Source organism: Leptosomus discolor, chromosome 5 (assembly GCF_034619465.1).
Source record: "Leptosomus discolor isolate bLepDis1 chromosome 5, bLepDis1.hap2, whole genome shotgun sequence".
Classification (NCBI taxonomy): Eukaryota; Metazoa; Chordata; class Aves; order Leptosomiformes; family Leptosomidae; genus Leptosomus; species Leptosomus discolor.
In genome coordinates, this window is record NC_141395.1 from 28,936,614 (window position 1) to 28,958,482 (window position 21,869).

Sequence of the window (21,869 nt, forward strand, 5' to 3'; positions counted from 1 at the left end):
AAGTACAGAATAAAAGTCTAAACTATCTCCTGATGACCTTTGTTATTTGTATTCATATCTGGTAATTGACCACAGCACTGTTACACCATTCTTTTAAAGATAAATTTAAAAATGCACTCTGCTCTATTTCATGGTGTCTGAGAAGCTGACCACAGATTTACCTTTCTTTCCTTTTTTTTTTTTTTTAAATTTTCTGCAAACTTCTTCTTTCCATCTGTATGTATTCAGCTGTCAGCAGGCCGAATTTTGTGTGTATACCTAATTGCTGCTCCATGCAGATGTCTGTCTTTGCATGGAGTAACAGGCTTATGCACATGTAGTAAAATGTGCTTAAGTGATCCAAATTAGCATTTATATTTTATGTTTAATTTCTGTCTCTGATTTGGCTGAGAGTTAAATTTGATGCTAGAAGTGGCCTTTTTAAAAACTGTCTGTAACTTTATTCTTTTAACACATAATGAATGTAATCAAGCTGTCATTTCTTAATTTTTGTTATTTCTTAACTTAAATCACTCATTTTTACTTCTGAACTGCTCAGCTTTGCATTAACAAAACCTATTTCAGAATTTTCCCATTTTAGATGTAATGGTTTTGATTTTGAAACAGTAATTTGTATTTTTAGACATGATAGGAATGTCATACTGACCTGATGATACCTCTGGAAACTATCCCATGGGTAGCAATCCTGCTCAATATAAAAAGTTTTCTCTGGACCCTGCTATTCCTGTGTGATTTTGGTGGCTTATAAACAATACCTGCTAATATTGATTTTTACTCCCTAATTATTTGTTAAAACATTTATCTGTTAACACTTGAGGTTGTTTATTTCCAAGCAGCAAACAACTTCTGTAGTGGAAGCTTTGAAATATCACTTTATCCTTTCTTAACAGCATGTTGTCAACAGTTTTTACATTCAAATCATGTGACATTTTCCACTTTTCACCAAGTTTTAGTAAAACCTGCTAAATTATATTTATGCTCAGAAATAAACAATTCTGATTGATTTGTTTCGAAGACTATTGATGTTAATGTGAAGGCTGATACTAAAACCACCTAGAGAAAAGGTAGATGCTTTAAAATGAGGGGTTTGTATTATTGTCAGCTATCCAAAAGTATTTCCATCTGTAGCTGTTGCAGGAAGATTTGAACATGTGTTCTGATACTGACAGAATTCTTCTCTAGACCAACCTCATGTTTACAGCTTTTTGTTTGCTTTCTTTTTTTTAAGAGCTAACCTGAATGAGTGTCTGTGATACATTGCTGACATTGTTTACTTACATTCAATGATCATCATTTGCTTGTTGAAATTTGTGTTGGGAGTTCTTTGTCTGACTTTCTAGGTCCAGAAGGACTTGGTTTCACTGTGGTTACCAGAGACTCTTCAGTACATGGTCCTGGTCCGATTTTTGTGAAGAATATTTTACCAAAAGGTGCAGCAGTAAAAGATGGCCGTTTGCAGTCAGGAGACAGAATCCTGGAGGTTAGGATTAATTTTATTTGCATTGCTGAATATTGATCACAGAGTTTGGCATAAATATATAATTTCCTTATACATACTACTGATGTATCATTTCAAAAAAATAAGTCTCATGGCTTTTTTACTGGTGTCAACAAGTATTTTACACCATGATTTGGAAAAAGGTGCTTTTCGTAAGGCTCCGTGGGATGTTTGAACAAGGGGGACCTGATAACATCTTGATTCTTGAAGCAGAAAAGTGTATCAATTTAGAAACAAAACATATCTTACCTCTTCAGCCATGTCCAAAAATCTCTGATTAATATTGAGGTGGTTAAATGCTCATTTAAAGGCAATTTTGCTCCAATCGGTCTGTTTAAAATTTTCAGGTATCTTGTGACTTACAATCTCGTTATCTAATGGATTATTTCTACTTACTAACCACAAAAAGCTCTTAAGGTAAACGGTTTTAATACTTAGGTCTTATTTCTTTACTTTTCATCTTCGAAGTGCTTTACAAACTAATTAAGCCTCACAAACCCCCTGCAAGGTGGGTAAGTACTACAGAGCTGCTTTAACAGATGGTGAAAATGAGGGAAGAAAGGTTAAGTGATTTGTGCAGGGCCAGAGGGGGAGAGAGTGTGGGAGCTGTTGCTACTTCTTCTTTGCTCTCGGTCACTGAATAACGCCTGTATTAAGTGAGGGGAAAATGATAAAGGACAGTCACACAGATATGACATCCTCTGTTCTTCTGTGTCTGGTAGGTGAATGGACGGGACATTATTGGCAGGACCCAGGAAGAGCTTGTAGCTATGCTAAGGAGCACAAAGCAAGGGGAAACTGTCTGTCTGATTGTGGCTCGTCAGGAGGAGGCCTTTCTACCTCGAGAGCTGGTAAACTTGTTTGTGTTTTTTTTTTTTTTCCTGAATAGTGATATCGAAACAATTCCATGTTTTAAAACTAGCCCAAGAAATAGAAAATGGCTGAGAAAGTCAGCAAAGGGTAACTGTGTAAGGCTTGTGTTTAAGAAATATTTATACTTACTTTTGATTTTGAGGGATATTTGATTTTATCTACTTTAGATGCAATTTCATGCAATCTGATTTTTCATCCCAAAAATGATATCGTAAGCATAACTCACAGGGGAATATTGTAAATTAATTTTTTAACTGTGAGATCAAGCATAACTGGAAATGGACTATTCTGTTTCAGAAAAGCAACAAAGTTTAAACCAGAAGTTTAAAGTGCATGTCATGAGTCCTGCAGCTTATCAGTAACAAACTAGTGAGGGTGGCTGCCTCCAGGAGATGCATCTCCTAAGCCAGCTGCCAGACTGTGTGAGTGGTGAGGAGTTGAATTCCATTGTACTGCTCACAAATTTCAGAAGCAAGGTTTTCCTTGGTTGTTAGTCTTTGACTTAAGAGGCTCTTGCGTGTCTGATTTTGTTCTATCTCAAGTGCTTAATTTACACTTTTTTTTTTTTAAATGCTGGCGTGAAACTGTGTTCTCTTTTCTGTCACATAAACAGAGGAGGACTACATCAGTGTAAAAGTGCTATCTGATGCATACTGGTTTCCCCTCAAAGAAAGTCATCTCTTTGGTCACCTCTTCCTTATCTTGATTGATGGCTATACTTGACTTTTCATTAAGAAGTTCTCAGGTTAAGGGAAGGACAGCATTTCCTGCTGTTGTCTCATTTTATCTCCTTTAAAGAATGCAAGCCACCTTCATTCTTTTCTTAAGATGCTGCCTTCTTGCTTTTTGCTTTTGCTTTAGACTGTAAGCAGGATCTTCTACAGAAATCCTTTGTTATGTTTCCTCACAAAACATTGCTGACAGTTTTCCTCTTGTTTCATTATTACCAGTTAGACCTCGTTGAGGTGAGAGTGTCTGTTGCCTGTGGTTGGATAAGAAGCTGGAGGGCAGTTCAGATTCTCATGTGAGCCTTTCCTCTTGTGCCACTGCTGCCCGATTCTTCCTGTAGTAGAGCAATTGCGAAGTGTCCTAACAAAATTATGTTTGTTTTCCTTTTCTTTTTTTATTGTGTAATCTTTAAGGAGTATGATGGCAGAATATTTTCATCCCTGTAATTGGGCATTTGTTATCAGTGATTCCCAAAGCACCAAAGTCAGTCATTGTAATACTCTGTTTAGTAAGGCCTGAGCTGTAGAGTCAGTGTCTATGTGGACCGGAGGGAATTCTGAGTCTGAAAGTACTAAATTATCTATTATATTTAAGATTTCTTTTCTTCCACCAGCTCTTCTAAATAAGAGCTTATTTTTTTAAAAAAGACTAGCCATCAACAGTTTGTTCTTGTGTGTTTTTTAAGTTACAAAACACATTACTTGGAAAACGTACTTTTAAAAATGTATGTATTCTTTTCTCTTTCCTGTTGCTCCAACATTATACATTATTCTTTATTGTCATAGTACAAGTTTTCTTGTACTTGTGTGAGTATAAAAGACTGGAAGAATCTAAAAGCTATTTGTAATTTTTACCTGCTGCAATTGCCTGCTATTAAATTCTAGCCCCTACAGCAACGATTAACTACCTTTCAAAAGGTGACTTACTTATGACTGGCATGATGGAAATCCAGAAAGTAGCCACATTTATCCTGCTGGCTTGACCTTCGCTTAGATTGCTTTCTCTGCAAAAGAATGATGCACAAATGATGGCCCACACTGTAACGGTGATGATATGTGAATTCTAATACTGTTCTGTGTTTCTTGTTATCCCAATCAAGTACAATATAATACAAATATGAGTTGCTGAAATACATTAGATAATTTTATGGAACCAGCCCTTCTAAATTAAAACATCTTTCAGCAACATCTGTTTCGTAGCTTACGGCGAAAGTGTGGGTTACCATAACACTAAGCTACCAGATGTTGATACTAACATGATGCTTGTTAGAATTCATGAGATGTCTGAGAATAGTCTAAGCTAAGATTAAAAAAAAAAAAAAAACTAAAATTGGTTTAGCTTTTTTGTTTGTTTTTAGCTTTAGCTGTGATATTAGGTTGGACTAATCCTCTGCTGCTGCTAAAAGTTACAGTGCTGGGTTTTTTTGAAGAGGAAAAAAGCCAGCACTTTAAATGTTTGTTTTTAACAGCAGTAAGGGTGTTAAAGGCAGTAGATAATCCAGTACTTTTCAAGGACAGCTGTAACTGAGTGCTCTACGTAGCATGCATTCAGAGTTTACCTAAACACTTTGGGGTTTTGTTAATGCCTGGCAGTAATAGAGTAATTGCTTTATATCAGACTCACTCTTGATTTTAGCAGTTCTCCAGGGATTGTAATCTGAGAAGGTGTTTTCTTTAGATTCCTTGTTACCTGTTGAAAGGAAAAGGAGGACTGCTTGGTAAACGTGCCCGCTCCCCACAGCTTCCTGTAGCAAAGATGCTTGTGTAAGTTGGACCTGCTTAGATAAAGACCATGCACAAAACCACTTCTGAGCATGTTGCTCCACTAGAACTGGGTTCCTACGTGGATTTCTGGAGAGAATTTGATAGCTGCATGGGTACAAAACAAATAATGTAAGTAACAGCAGGTGGCATTTGGTCACATAGGTCTGTAGTATTATAATTTGACTTTACGTCATAACAAAGCTGTGGTTTGGAGAAAGTTTGATCTCACAAATATTTTCTCTTCAGTAAGCTAGATTGGAGCAGAGTTTGGGGGTTTTGTTACTGTGATCTATGCTGATTAATTGCTAGCAAGTAGAAAAATATATTTAGAGTAGCAAACCTTTACCACACCAGCCAAGAGAGAGATGGGATATGGGTGAGGATGAATCAGTGTTGCAAACAGGCTTTATTGAAATACAGGGAATTGGGCTTTAGTCACACTAGCCTGTGCAGCATCTGAGAGTTGTACAGGTACATTGTTTGCACATAATGAGGGAATGAAACAGAAACCCCAATCTTTCTAGTGTTGTTACTGCTTTAAAAAAGGAAAGGAGGATCTAATGAGGTTTTTTTTTAATTGAAGCAGATCAGTTAAGTAAAATTTGGACCAACCACAGGCTGTTCTCCTTATTACCCAGTTACTCAAATATTCCCAGTAATTCATGCCAGCTGTTGACAGTGTAGCAGCTGAGTAAGGAGTTAATTCCAAAACTCAGGGGAAGATCTTGATTCACTTAATTTCCACAGTCTACTGAGTGGCCGGTGATTAGTGCATTCTTTAAGGTGCGTTTGGGTTTTAAACTGTGTAACACTGATTGTTTTCTAAGGATGATGAATATTACAGAGAGAAACTGGCTTAACTGAACAGGTGTGGATTTTCCATCTCTTATCGGAGCAAATGGAATACACATCAAACTGTGGCTATCATTCTATTGCTTTTTGAAAACACAATGTTTTGATCATGCATGTTGGTTGCATCTTGGGTTTTTTTCCAGGGAAAAAGTGTGATCTGAAGGTGACATTTTTTGTAATAATGATATAAAGATCACTTACTCCCCTTTCTCTTTCTTTTTCCCTGCATTGGTAACACAAGCAAAGCTACTTAAATGAGAATAAGCTCTGGTGTAACCCATTCTGTGCCATGACCCTATGCAATTCTTTATTCTTGTTGTATTTCATCAGCCTTCAGGATAGTGGATATGATGCACATAAGCAAAGGAATGTGCCTGGTTGCAATTGACAGAAATAATATATCACCAAAAATATTTTGATGCATTTTTCTTTAAGTTAGGGCACATACATAGTGTAAGTTTTTCATGTGCTTCGGGTTTTGTTTTAATTAAGCTTTGACTTACCAGTTTGGACTGTAATCACTCTTTCTGTGGTTTCTTGGCATATTCACTGATCCCTGAAGAAAGGAGGAGGAAGGGGAACAAACCAGCATTTTTACAACAAAAGCTAAAAACAACGATGTATATAAAGTAGTGGTTGATCTTTAACTCTGAGTCTTTTTTACATGTATACAGGATAGAAGGAAGCAGGATGAGTGGCAAGTTCAACTAAACATTTCTTCTGCTTGCCATGTGATTATGTTTTATGTTCCATTCTTCCCCTGGTTAATTCCTTCCACTACCTTGAACCTTCTGTGCCCAAAGGAGAACTTGTTTGCCTGAAGTGTTGCCCTTTTTGGTTTTAATGTTCAAAGCTTAATTTCTGTTACTTCCTTTTAATTGTTTCTTGCCTTTATGTGTGCAGGAAGTAATAGGTGAAATTTCAGCCTAGGCATAACCATTTTTGTACCTGTTTTTGTAGGTCAAACCAGTGATTCTAGTGTTCAATTAACCAGAAATGGTCAAATAATTTCAGTCAGAAAGTGATTCCAGCAAGTACCAATTCTCTGTTGCGTTATCTCTATTCAAAGGGAGAAGAATCAGACAGAAAAAAAAAAAAGGTCAATATACATATATTGGATTTTAATAACATACACAAGAGTCAGTTCTTGAATTGTTCTGCATAATGAAGAGAAGGATATTGTGAATGTACATGGCACCTTTCATCTTGAATAACTTTATAAAGATATTAACTATGTAGATTTTTAAAAGTCCTGGGTTTTTCCCAAGAACTTTTGAAGGAAAGTGTTTAATTTTGGGCCTGTAGATTCTCTTTATCTGGAATAGTTGAGAAATAAGTGTAAGTGGTGTCTATACAAATGTATCCTTTTAGAGTGAAAACGTTGCATAATGCAGCCTCTCAAAAGTTTTCAGGTTTCATTATGTATTTCAGGAAGATGGTTACTAGTTCATTATAGCTTAGAGCACTGGAAACTATGCACTGCGATTTGTTGGTTAGTTACTGTGCTTGTTATAAAGGTCAGTGAGAGATCACTGTTTAAAAGAAACATGACAGTCTTTCCTGTCACACAGTGTACAGAAGGTGTGGCAAAAAGTATCCCTTTGTTTATCCTGGGTTTTGGTGAAACTCCCTAACTTACCAAAGGGGAATGAATTGCTTTGAATAATTCATGTATCTTTAAAAATTGGTTGTGATTTTTTTTTTTTTAATTTAAACTGGATCCAACAATTTTGCAATGGCAGAATGAACTCTCATACGCTGTGAAGTGCCACTATAGCTACCAACACAGCAAACATGTTTACTATGCTTTTTGCGTGATAGTGGTAGTCAGCCTTTTCAAGGCTGCAGAGACCTTACTGCATCTGGTCTGCTATTGCTTTCTCTGTCAAGCCTGTCAAAGTGTTATGATCCAGCAATGATTTGTCTTTCAGATCCCACTCTTCCAATTTTCCAGCAAATACAAGGAACCTTAAAAGAGTGGTCTGAAAGCCCTGGTCATAGCACTCATTGCGTGCAAGAACATCTGATAATGCTCTGCCTGCTGGTAAAGAAAAAGTTAGAGCAGAGACACGTAAGGAGAGAAGGGCATCGTGTTATTCATACCATGAGATACTGTATTTGCTTACAGGATTGCTGCCCAAAACTCCGAAGCTGACGGGCCCTACCTCAGAGCATTGGGAAATGAAAGCTGTTTACTTGATAGCATCAGTCTCAGCTCTGGTGTTGTCCAGATTTGTTTGATAGCCTGCTTTAATCTATGGAATCAGAAGTACGTATACATCAGAATAGAAGCATATAAAATCTGGCTCTTAACGGAAATTGAGTCTTCATACGTTTTAGATGCATTTATCCGGATTTGCAGTACTTGCATTTAATAAAACCAAAGTATTTGGGCAATGTTAAATCTTACGGGCAACTGTAGTACCTTGCCATTTACAAGGGTCACTAGATTTATTTCATATACCATAAGAAAATTTTTAAAAATCTCTCTGCCTTAGAATCCATGAAAGAAGTTTTCCTAGGCTGACTTATTGTAAAACATGTGCATATGTTGTTCGAAGTAGACATAAAAGAACTACAGACTGCTTATTAATTTACTATCCCTTCAAAACAGTAACCAGTAAATTGAGTGAGGAGTTGGATTTGTACATCGGTGTTGTGACCTGTTTGCCCATAATATATTCTGAAAGTATACAGTAACAGCAATCCTAAATTCACCCTGAAAATACCGTGCAGTCTTCCATCTTCATGAGTGATAAGATTTTAGGATTTAAGTGGCAAGGTATATTAACTGCACAAGGCTCCAGCTCTGTAGGGTGCTTAAGCACATGGCTAACCCCATATGTGGGATGAAAATGGGTGTTTTCACGGTGGGGCATATCTTGATTGAGGACTGAACTAGTTAATTTTTCTCCCTCTGTTTCCTTACAGTTATGTAACTTAAAAGATTAAGTGAGACTGCATTTTTAAAAGTTGAAGAGCAATGCCACACCAAATTGCAAAACTCTTTTGCAAGGACAAACCATTTCCTTGGGTAAAACTTGCTATGGGATCTCAAATAGGCATACCTAGCAAACTGGAGAATCTCCATTTTTGAAGTGTTCTGTGATATCAAACAGTAAACTGTGAAATGCAGTATATCTGACTTGGATGAAGAGCTGAATCTAGTTCTGTCGGTTTTCAAAGCTGTAATTCCAGACAGTCTACATAGTTCAAACCAGAACCATTCTGTCTAATATGACACAAATTTGTAGTGTACTGTCTTAACGTAAAAAAGTATCCAAGTACAGTATAATATATCTCCATGGATTTTCTTTTGGCTTTTTTGTCTTAGCAGGGTGTGCCGTTACTGACCATCTAATTTTTATTGTGATATGGAATACATGTGATTTTAAAGAAGCCAATATGAAAACATCTGTCAGAAATGCTAAAGACGACTACATGCAGCCGTGATTTCAGTTGTTTACTAGATTGTGACAAGATTAGAGCAGTGCATTAACTTTAAGTATTATTTTCAGGAGTGTTGCTATACATCTATTGCAAAATACAGTGTAGATTTATAGTGAGTGACTGTGCTGTCAGCAAAGTATTTCTTAATTGTGGCTAAGCTCTCGGAAATAACATAGAGAACAGCACAAATAAGGAGGTATCTTCTTTTCAAGCTTTGCTGCCAATAATAGTTATGTAGTGCCACAATTTCAATGCTGCTCTTTAACTTTTACAGGTTTTTTTCAGAAAATAATTGCGAAAGCGTGTAAATGTCTTATTTCCTTCATAAGCCTTTGAAAAGAACACTCCTGGGTCTCCTGCCTTTTGCTCTTGGCTCTGAATGGCACTCCAGGGAGTTGGCACCTCTTATCAGAAGTGAGCAGCCAGGCAAGGGGCAGCCAGCATATTGAGAGACCGTAACAGTGTGTTGGTCAAGGGCACCAGGCAGGTACTGAAAGGTCTCTTGTTGTGTTAAACAAATGCTATTTCCTTCCTGCCTTAAGTGGGAGCTATTTATTTTTTTTTGTAAGCTCCTCTTTTGGCAAAAGAACAATAGGGATAAATAAGGCAACCTTTCCAGTGTGAGATATGCATTAGATTATCATAAATCCACAGATCAAAAGTGCCGTGGTCAATGAGAGCAGGCGTTGTAAGATTAAATAAAAGGACTAATTGAAAGTGGTGTCCCGTGGTACACAGAGGATTGACACAATATTGAGTAGATTAACCATGGACTAAGTAGAGAGGGGAAGAATACAATGCACAGTATTTTTTTCAAAGGTTACAGTTCTCTTTGTACTGGTGACTGAGCAGTTTTTGTGTGTTATGGGAATAAGAGCCTAAAAGTATATTCTATCTGTTCTTTAAAATACCGAGAACTTGTTGGTCAGACTTAATTATATACCAGTAAAATTGTAGGTTGTTTTAAGATTCCTTTATTGTAGCCTTTTAATTAAGAAATCAGAGACATAACGTATAGTTGTGCTTCTAAAAATTAAATAAAATTGTTGGCATTTTAATTAATAGAACAATTAATCAAATGTATCCTGAGACTCTTAGATAAAGGTTTTCAATCTGCATTGCTGAGTGTTATTTAGTACATATTATTATGGCTTTCTGCTCTGAAATCTAACAAACCCTGTATGTTCTCACCTTCATATGAACTCTTTTGAACTTTTCTGTCTGATTTCTGGTGATTCAGTAAATGTCAGAATTGATTTTGCTGAAATTCCATGCATGTGTCTTGATGGATTAAAACATTCCTGTCCTGATTTGCCTTGTTGAGGGATGGTACTTGTTTGGTCGTTTGCTCCATTCTGTTTAATGGCTGAGTTTGGAAAGATCGCTTCTTGGACAGCTTCTGGCTGCTGCCTGCTGGTCCAGGAGAAACTGCCTTGAGAAAGAGAGGAGATAGTTGTCTTCCCCAAGCAGTTGAGAGAGCTCAGGAACTATCTAGAGTGCTGGATGGTGTGACCAGGAGGGAGCTTTGCAGCAGGAGCTGAGGCTGTCAGACTCCTATAAATGATAGGGAACAAACAGCACCAGGCTGTGAAGTGGACTGGGAAACAAGATGTGCATACCTGGAGGGGTCTGTTCAGAGCCTTTTGTAGACAAAGTGAGCAGTGAGGATCGGTTGTTTTGGTTTTTTTTTTTTTTTAAATCCCCCCCCCCCCGCCCAGTCTTTTTTTTTTCGGGGATGGGTGGATGGGTGTGGTTTTTTTAATCTTTAACTTGTTTCACTGTTAAGTATGTTTTATTAATACTTAAGAGTTTCAAATCCCTTTTGCTATCTTCAGTGTACTTATCTTAAAGGAAAAGTACAGGCCAGGTCATCTCAAAGCTCTAGCCATCTTGAGGTCTCATCACTTGGCTGTCTGGACTTTGATTTATATGAAGATTTCTCATTTATCATAGTACCACTGAATTACTTACAGTAGGGAATAACGTTTGCAGTAGGGAATAACGTCAGTGATATACTATCATTTAATTCCTGAAGTGCTCAGGTGTGATAAATTTGTCAGGGAAAATACATGATGTGATTGTTGACTATGTAATTTATAACATTAAATTGTAACTATTTCCTGGGCTAGAAATGTATTTATGTTGCCGCTTGTTTCATTCATTTTGTGTTTGAGCGAATTCAAATTCTAGGATGATCTTGATGTAAGAAGTATTTCTAATAGAATTCAAGGTTTAGTGCATTGAAGAGGTCTTCCTTTACCAGACCATAATTCAACTGATGGTGGTTGCTCTGTTGTAAAGTATTGATGTCTTGGGATAATGTTTTAGCAAAGTCAGGGAAATAGAGGCAGTGGGAATCCAGCTCTATGAGGCACTAACAGCATTTAATATTCATGCCTGCGTATTCTAGAAACAGGGACCATCACTCGTGAAATTAGTTGCCCAGATGACGTAGTTAATTGATGAGCCGTTAACTTAAGGATGGCTGGAGCTCTTTTCGGTCATCAGAGAAAAGGCATTTCTTGGGAAAAGCACTATGATCAGGATAATAATTTGAAACCATTTAATAAGTGTAGGATGAAATCAAACTTCTAGATTCTGTTCATCCCTTTTTATTTCTCCTTTTTCTTTTCTTCCTTTCTGCTGCTTCTCACATGCTCCCACAAAGAAAAGTTTTCAGTCTCGTATTTGTACCAGAGTCTTGATGTTATAAATGACTACCAGGCATTTGCTGTCAAATGCCATACAACGAGTAGCGAATGAAAATTTTAAGGGAATAAAGGCAGAGTTTACTTGGTCTTATAATGAATTCATTGTTGATTTGTAGATATGTGTCTTGTTTCCTGTTTCTCATCCATGTGAAAGCATTGAAATGTCATTCACCCTCCCTCATGAGTAACAAATTTTTGATAATACTATTAAACAAAGTTCAGCATTATTTTTAAATCAACTTTTGCTGTATCTCAGGGTAGGGCTGAACATAAATAATGAAAAGGTAAGATTTTTAGGACAGTTATACTACGTTGAACAAGAAACACTTGTGAAGGTCTTTAAGGAAGATTAGAGAGCTCTCCAGTAATAGATAAAAGCAACTGTTTTTTAAACTTAAATTTACTAAGGTTTTTGTATGATGAAATTATCTGTTTCCCAGAGAATTGTAGCAAGGAAAATGGTAGTCAAATATTACGGTTTCCAAATTAGGTACTAAGGAAAGCAGAGGAAAGGAAACACTGAGAAAAATTTACTGTACTTATCCGGTGTCCTGCTGAATACATCTTAATGTTTGATTGATAACACATTCAGGCATGCAGACAGTGGTCTGGTAGATTATTTAACAAGCGGTAATGCATGGTATAGTTAGTTGTCAAAGGAATTTGGCAAACATTATAGAACATGGAACAGCTCTGTTAAGTTTTTTTAATTACTCTACTTTTAGCTATTTATTTGTATCGGAATCTAAAATTGGTCTAAGTTATACTGAAAAACTACATGTAATACTTCTATCTTAGTAAATTTATAGTGGGAGAGTTGTGGTGAGCGTTTAGTCTTTTTTCCCAAGATATTGAGAGTAAAGGTTTTCTTTGAGACTCACTGACAATTCCTTGCCTGCTATTTCAGTGAGATATTTCTTATGTAGAAAATCACCTGCAAAGAAAAAGGGGGAAAATGCTACTATAAAGTGTTTTAAAGGCTATTATTATGTCGTCTTTTAGGCTCTTGGTTTTTTGTAAGGATAAACAAGATTGCTGTCCACTGGAGTCCGTCCAGCTTGTTTTTTGAAGCGTAGAGCTGAGCACAGTGCTGCTACAGAACTTGTGCCTGTGCTGCAGAGAAGGGGACGGTGTCATGCCACCTGCCGCCACCACTCCTCCCAACACTGCCAAGGCCTTGGGCACAGCTGGGGGGGCTGCAGCCTTGTCATCGGTGTCATGGGTGGGTCAGAAGCAAGAGAGATAGTACAAATGAGAATGTCTTTGATTAGAGAGTTTGATTCATGTTCAAGCAGACTCATCTGCCTGATTTATTTTCATGTATCAGTTTGAGGGACATGTATAGATCTTGTTGTCTTTGATTTTTTTACAAGTTTGTGTTAACAAATGCATGAAGTCCTTAGCCTGAAATTAATGTACATCTTGGAGCTTAAAATTAAATAGGTAAGGTGCTCCTGCAAGAAAAGCTAACATACATAAATTTTTCTTGACAAAAATACTGTGCCGTCTTTTCCATGAAAGATTTTTGGTTTGTTTGGGTTTTTTTTTTTTTGGAATAATAGCCTTTGTGCCAGGTCTTCCCTTCAGCCATTCCCATTAAAAATTGATCTGAATGTGACCAAATTCAATTTTAAATGAAGTCCAAGTTCATACTGAGGTAACATTATAAAGCAATTTGACTGCTCTGGTGAAGGTAGGCATGGGCACTGGGAGCTTTTATGTCATGTGATAACAACCCTCCTCACCGCTTTCCTCATGGTATTGGGAAAGACAAAACCACAGTATTGACATACAGAAGGGGCAAGAGTCTGGTGCAGGTGTCATGGATTAAAGTGGAAGAATAGCAGCCGCACACAAGAACTGCTTGCCTGGGGAACCAGGAAAGTAACACAAAATAGACTGTCCTGAAGGGCTGCAGGAGACGTCCCACATCTGGGACCCTGAGAAAAATTTCTTCTGTCTAAATCTGGACAGGATGTGCCATTTGAGTAGAGTTCTGATCTAAGAGTTCTAAGTTGACTGATGAGAATATGTACATCCTGAAAAACAAAAGGTTGAGCACAAAATCTTTCCACTTAAACCTTGAGAAAATTAAATGCAAAATGCTTGTTAGAAGGCCACTAGTAGTGGCTTGTTTTCCTTATGCTGATTCTTTTGAAGGAAGTCAGAGCAGGAGTGTTTACAAATTATCATTCTGCATTGTTCACAGTAGTAAGTATGAATTTGTCGGTTTTGGGTGATTATGTTCAGGATGTCTCTATAGCCGCAGCTAAGAAATAAAAGTGGCAGATTTGTCACTGGCAGTTGGCTACTTCTGGTGAACAAAAGACAAAAGCACGAATGAGTAACACAGGTACTAGAGATGAGTGCTTGCAGCAAGACTATTGTCAGTGTTGGTGCTATGTCATTTTCATATTTGGCAGTTAGGCAAATTGTGTTGACTTAATATCATGAAGTTGCATTCCAGGAAGAATTTGAGCGTGGTGCATATTGGGATTGAGGTTTGTAGTCTTAGCTCTCTGGCTCACACGATTCCTCTCTAGTCAGTAGCTGCTTCTCATCAGTGAAAGGGCATCTGAAATAAATGAAAGTATACTTAATGGTTACTGTTTCTAATTTTTTTATTGCTTCAGCATGTTAATTTCTGCTCTTAGTTCTGTGATCGTACTTCTTGTTGATCAGGCAGCATAATAGATGAATATATGGGACTACTCTGGCTGCTGAGAAAACATCTGTACTGCTGGCACCTTTGCTGACAATTGCAATGATGCTCAATGTACTGCAGCTTAGGCCCTGGAAATGATCCTTCATTAGGTACAAGGAGGATTGGGCCAGCTGCTACACTGCTCCTTGTGTGTGGCCTCTACTTTATAATTTAACATAAGACTTTGACACCCTTGAAAGCAGCTCTCAGTCATCTTTGTCAGCTTGCACTTGTCTGTGTATTGCCTTTTCATATTTTTTTCCTATTAATTTTTTAACACTACTGTTACAAAGAATAGAAAATATCCAAATGACAAGAAACATAAGCTAATTTATTGTCTTGGAGTTATATGGAGAAGGAAGAATGGAATAAAATCGGATGTGATGCATAAGGTCTTTTCCACCAATACCTTCAATGAACGCTTTTCTCCATAGTAGGTCTCCTTGTCCTAGTTTTATTTCTGTGAAGTGTCAGTATGAATGTTTCAGGCAAGAATTTGATTTTGATTAATTTCATGATTCTAACCTGCTTTAAAAAAACCAAAACAAACCACCAGCACCAGCTCCCCAACAACATACAACCCTACAAAACTGCAAATAGAGTATACAATAGAAGAAAGTTTTTTCTGACTTCCCTAGCTATGGATACTTGACTTGACAGTCTTGTAAACAGCAATCTAATCTAGAAAGAATCTTGGGATCAGACTATACCAGAAGAAAAAAACCAACAACCTAAACCTCTGTGGAATAAAAGTACATACAAAGGGAGTTAGTCAGATACTGCGTTTCAATTCTCACCCTTGCTTTTCTTATAGCAAGTTCCCTCTGTGGATAGGTTTAAGGGAAGGATAAATTTTTAAGGATGAAACTCAATTTTCAGAGGGGAATGGGATTTAACAGTACAACTATCATTACAGTTTGTGAGATGCATGTAAAGATGTCGAGAGTTTTATGGCTTACATTTTTAAAGCAGCTCTGTTTAAAATAAGTGTCTTTTTCATATTCTGCTGCAACATCAGTTTTCTATCATGTGGAACTAAGCTATTTTATGTTCTATTTAGACATATTCCTAGGTAGCATTTAAAAATAACGTTTTAGGCTAGATCATGTGACAAAATGTCAGCTAAATGCATTGTTGGTTATAAGGCTGCTTTGTCAAGCTATTTTCTGGAAAAGAGGACTGTTTCTTGTATCCATAGGTTCATATGACTAGTTTATGCATTGTCTCTGCCCCCTTTTCACCTATATTTACATCCTTGTTTCCTCCAACAGAAAGGAGAGCCAAACTGCAGTATTCTTTCTCCAGAAACCACAGAGCAGCTGACCTTTGAGATTCCTCTGAATGATTCAGGCTCTGCTGGACTTGGTGTGAGCTTAAAAGGCAACAAATCTAGGGAGACTGGTGCTGATCTTGGGATTTTCATCAAATCCGTTATTCATGGAGGTGCTGCTTTTAAGGTATGGAAGAAACATATCAGATGATGACTGCATTAGAATTCTGACGTTTCTATGTTGAGTACTGTATCTCACTTGATAAGCATTCTAGAAATGAACACCCTTTTGTCACTCGTTCCTTTAGGTGAACTGCAAATCTGCTAGTGTTTTGTCCCAGGATTCTGGTGGCATGTGTGGTAGGTTTTTCCAGAAGGAAAGTGAACTGATGGAAACTTTGGGTGGCATTTGGATGCTGCAGGAGATGGGAATGGGGGAGAAGGATAAGGGGGGGTGGGTACAAGGAGAGGCTGCCTCCCAGCTTCCCCACAGCCCACAGAAGTGCATGGGAAAGTTTGCAGGCTGCTAGGCTCAGTGACAGAGAAGTTAGATATCTACATTTATTGTCTGTCTGCACAGCTTTTGTCCTCCCAGAGTGATACAGGTAGACCCATAAAAAACAATCAAAAGACAAACTGATTTAGAAAAATAAAAATTGACAATTCTATGAGGTTAAGGACTATGTGTACAATTTATGCTGTAAATAAAAAGCTAGTTGGTAGTTTTGTTTCTATTCAAAATATTTTTTACAACTGTAGTAAAAATGCAACTTGGCTGAGCCTGACATCAGTTGTGCAGAAGTTACCAATTGTTCCTGAGGTGGATTGAAGTGGTAATATTAAATTGGTAAATGACAGTATTATGAATTGTTCTGCTCCCTCTAAGGGCTATACGAGGACTGTTGTACATCTTTAGGATTAAAAAGTATTTGAATTATTTTCCAGTCTTTAGGAAACCTGTGGACTGCATTTTTTTTCACAAATAAAACTCGAAAAAGGTAACTTTCTTGAAACTAGAAACAAAAGTCTTAATCTTTCAGGGCTAGTATGTTTAACTCTTGTGGATCTGTAATGTAATTTTTTTTCTTTTGTGTTATCTCAGCAATTCCTCACAGTTTTCTTTTCTGTAAAAATACCTTTTAAACCAGTGTATGTAAATTCCTCTACTGATATCAGACTGCTGAGTAAGACAATTCACAGCATTAAAACTTCCATGATCATCTATTTACAGCAGCTGGTAAATAGCAATAATTGAGGATTTAGCTTTGATGTGAATGTTTAATACTTCCCTGCTTCTGTTATTTACTTGTCCTAGTCCCTCAGTTATTTCAAAGCTTGGATCTTCTCAGGTATAACTGAGCCTGGTACATGCATTTCAGAACACTGTCTGTGGTTAACTCAGGGCTAAATGACAAGTGAGGAAGCTCATCTACTTGGTTTATATCAGAGATGAGTTAAGGCATGATTGGCCAAATTAGGGCTGGATAAACTCAATTTATGTGCCTGTCTGCTGCAGAGTTCAACTCATTTTACTGTGAAAATGAGGCTGCCCTCCTTGCTTTCCCAGCTCTGTGTTCCCTTGGTAATTGTGACTATGTATATTGCCATGAATAAACTCATTGTTTTGAATAGCAAAGTTTGAAGCCATTTTAGGGCAGCATTAGTGGGCTGGCTACCTGATTGTTGTGTCATACACACATAAGACAATCCTTTCTAGGTCTGTATGCTTACCACTCTGTTCTCCCATATAGTTACTCACTCCAGAGCAGTTAATTTTGGCTTAAGGCGTCTACAGACGACTAAAGCGGGACTTCTGTGCTCAGACCTAAGTACATCGGCAACAGGCACAGTCAGTCACCGTGACTGGAAGATTATTTTGTCTTGTGATAACCTGTGGTCCTGTGACCTACTCTCTATTCTAACTTGTTATAAACCTTTCACCAATTAGAACTGTGTAGTAATAGATGTGAATGTAGGCTCCAGAGCAAATGAGATAGTAGCTGAGGCTCTAGCTTCAACCAGAAATGTTCAGAGAATCTTTCCCATGTGTTTTGTGCAAGTACTCACAGAATGCAGTCATTTTGGCAGTGTCTTAAGGACCAGAGTTTACTATTGCATATGCATGCAGAACAGCTGTCTTTCTCCTGTCTAATGACCTTTATATAGAACAAAACATCATCTGTGGGTATTAACAATTAATAAAATTTCTTGTATCAAGTTAAAAAGTGTGCACATATTTGTGCATAAATATTTAAAGATGTCCTTATTGTTCTTATTTTAAATGTCTTCTTGTAGCAAGTTTTTAAATAAAAAGCCTTTCTTTCCAGCTGGTAGCTGTCCAGAGCATTTTCCCATGCTATTCATTGTAACTCTCTGAAATGGAGTATTATGGATTTGGACACGTGCATTTGCTTTTCAGTGTACAGAATTTTCTTGGGAAACTATCACAGGAGGAAATCATAATGCTCACTGACATGAGAATTCTCTCACTATTTCTCACATCTGCATTTTTAGAGTTTAAAATTTCTTCTGATTTTTATGATATCATGCTAATATAAGGAGGAGCTTTATCCCCTTGTCTATACAAGTCACCACTTGTCTTCAAAAGAAGACATATAATACATCGAACTTCAACACATTTGTTTCACTGCTGAAGTAAATGCTCAGTCCTCCTAATGCTGTATAAAGGTTTTGCTGCATTAAATTTCTTTCACCAGTGTGTTTTTTAGAATGAAGAGTTATGTATGAGATGCAGACAATTTTGATTGGTTACTGTTAACCGTTATTGGTCTGAACGAAAGGTCTGAAGAGAGGCCAACATCTTTTACTGTTTTACAAAACGTTAACACATTAATCTAGCTTTGATGTGTTAGTGGCATTGCAAAGTACAGTGGGGGAGATGTAAAAAAAGATAAGGGAAAATTGAAGTCTTTAATGCTATACTTTATGATTTTTTTGTCCTAGCTAAAGGCTTTAGAAAATATCAATGCATCTTATATGCTACAGTAAGACCCAATGCATATTTACTGCTCTTGCTACAAAAACAAACAAAGTAAAAATGCCTTAGTTGGTATTCTAACACTGTATTCTGCAGGAATAAAACCAGTTGCTTTTGGTGATCGAACCATTATGTCTCTTAACCTCATTTTGTAATTTTTGTAGTATCTATTTTTTATCATCCCTAAGATCAAGAGGTTGCTAGAAAACTTGATATGCAGAGCCTTTCATGTGAAGAAAACTGGCATTTGACTGAGTTTAAGTGCATCATCTTTCCCTATAACTTTAGAGATTTCAGCCTTGTTCATTTCAAGACATCGTGGCTTTTCTCTTGTGATGTATTCATGATGATCAAGTACTTGCTGTCTACTGCAGCTGAAATGCAGCGGAGCCATTGTTAGAAAATATGAAATATTTTCTATGTGTGCATTTGTTCAAATCAAACATGTTGTAGCTTGAACCTCCTTGGGGTTTCTAAGCACTGTTGCAGTAAACATTGCTTGTTATGTGCAGTGGATGGGGAAATTGGATTATTCCAATAAATTCCATCAAGGAGTTCCTTCTGAGAGAAATGTCACTGGTGTGTTAAGGGAAATAACTAGGTGTGCTTTGATTAAAAACATAAGTCCATGAAGAACGTGGTATTATATCTCCCTGCTCTACTGTAAAAAGCATGAGACTCCTGTGACTGACTGAATATGGTGGCTATGTGGCGGTAGGTTCTACCCCTTGCTGTGAGTCTCCATAAAAAAAACAATATTTTTTTGAATAAGCAAGGGAACTGTAACTTCATCCTTTATTAGAATAGCTCACTTGAAGTTTCAGGGATGGCATCTGAAACCTGTTTTGCTGAAATGCCAAATGTTGTTTTTCTACTCAGAAGCCACAAAGAAACCTACCTTTCAGAGATGAAAGAAAAAGTGTGTTAAAACAACATTTAGCTTGTTTTAAGCCAAGCAGATTGTCTTGCAGTTCAGGCTTCTGAACCAGGCCATAACACTACTGATGTGAAAATCTGTGTTTGGAAGCTGTTTAGTCATTGGGATTTTTTTTATTTCAGTCCTTAAAATAGCAAAAAGTTTTTCTGTCAAATCACTTCTTCCTGAGCATGTCTGAAAATAGTGTTCATCTGTCTTCTGGCATACCTTGTACAGGTGACTTAGCAAATGTAGTTGATCAGCATTTATAGAGCACGCATACCTTTTTTTCTCCCATCATAGTTGAAGTGTTGAATCCTAGTTGAGTTTTGCATTTAAGTGGAGCGTGGAGCAGAGTAAGAAGAAGGGAGATGCATCAAAAGAAGTTCATTAAGAGCTGGCGTTATTAAAATACAAATAAATACAAAGTCTCATACAAAAGTGTTACAAGGCAAATTAAAATTCAGGCTGATTCAGAGCTTTCTGAGGCTGCAGTGATTCATTTAAAAATACACGTGTTCAGGGTGGCTGCATAGTCGACAGATGTAGTCATGACAAGACACATTTGACGTTGTATTTATGTCTGCTTTGGTAAGAAGCTTTTACGGATATTTATACACTGGTGTTTATCCACAGAAAGGAAAAAAATAGTAATCCAAGAACCTGTGGAACCATAGGAGGGAGGACCTGAGGACCTGTAAAATTTTCAAAATCTTACAGAAACTCACAAAAAATAAAGTCTTTTTTCCCCAAACTCCTGTTGCCGTGAATGGCTCCATTCATTTCAGTGAATTTTGATAGAACACGAAAGAATTGCAACATGTGCAAATAATAAACTCCCTGTTCTCTCCCTAAACTTTAGCACGTGTGATGGCATCATTTTGTACATACAGAAGGGGTGAGGTTAACCTATTGACTTTGGCCGTATGTAAATTTATGTTGGCATGAAATGTTCAGCAGAGAAGTGGGAGAGGTTTCAGTATCTTTTCCAAATGGCAGTACTGTTTCCTATCCTCCATTCCCATACCCTCCCAAGAAAAGTTTTATTTCTCTTTGTTTTCCTTCCCTGAGTGACTAATCTCCGAATTCTGTCCTTCCATCTTCTTGTCCCTCTCAGTTTATTGTGGATTCTGGTATATGCTGTTCTTCAGCTCCGTGGCTATTCATACTCTGCTGTGGTAATGATGATACCCAGTTCAAACAAAAATAACACTTAAGAAAGCTGGGTTTGTCACAGCTACTGTAACATACTTGAGCACAATTTACTTAGGCTTGGCAGCAATAGTAGAATAGTTAATTGAACATCTTAATGATAGAAAAAATAAAAATCAAAAAGTATATATATTTTGGATTACTCAGATGCATTAGATAGGTAAACAGTTCAGATGAGTGCCTTATGAAGAGTATGTAATGAGCCTATGAATGAATGAGAATAATTTTAACCAAGCAATGTATTTCTATGCAAGTTCTTTCCCTGATATTCATTCTTCACTACCTTCTGTATTGGATGTCTTCAGCTTCTTACTCTTTCTTTTCCTTCTTTGAGGGCTGATGCTAACCTGATAATCGTGAACTTGACCAGCTTTAAAAGAAACTCTTGTCTCTTAATTAAATAGACCTTATTTTCTTGTTAAAGAGAGAAACATCCATGGCACATGCTTTTATGAAAAGAAATAAATCACAGATAATAATGACAACAGCAAGAGGACTCGTAAATCAAAAAATAGGAGTGTCCACAATTTTATTACACTCACAAATGGTCAGTTAACCTTGGCAATGAAACCAAATTACTTTTTTCAAAGCATAGGCTACTTGATATACTCAACCTTAATTTTGTTACTGGCAGCAGGTTTGGATGTTAAAATACATGGATGGCATTAATTAAAATAAGGATGCTTAATGTGTTAATGACCATTCCGAACTGAGAACACTACCACGTATGGTGGCATGGTAACTGTGACAAGGTAGACACTAGTGAGATTATAAGACAACATTTTTGAAGCTGTTTCTTACCAGACCCTAATAGCAGATAATAATGCATGGAAAATATGTTGCAGTACTCCTTCACAGTTGCACTGCAGATACTAATGGCTATGGTGTGGTCC

General features: G+C 37.1%; 1 protein-coding gene across 3 annotated transcripts in view; it reads left to right on the top strand.

The window, feature by feature from the left end:
* The window catches only part of PARD3B (par-3 family cell polarity regulator beta), a 422,752-nt gene that overhangs the window by 202,927 nt on the left and 197,956 nt on the right, over positions 1 to 21,869 (top strand). For all 3 annotated transcript variants that reach the window (XM_086465416.1, XM_086465413.1, XM_086465414.1), the window contains exons 9-11: positions 1,341 to 1,480; positions 2,221 to 2,349; positions 15,852 to 16,037. In XM_086465416.1, the coding sequence (XP_086321542.1) occupies positions 1,341 to 1,480; positions 2,221 to 2,349; positions 15,852 to 16,037 (455 nt within the window). The remainder of the gene's footprint in view (positions 1 to 1,340; positions 1,481 to 2,220; positions 2,350 to 15,851; positions 16,038 to 21,869) is intronic.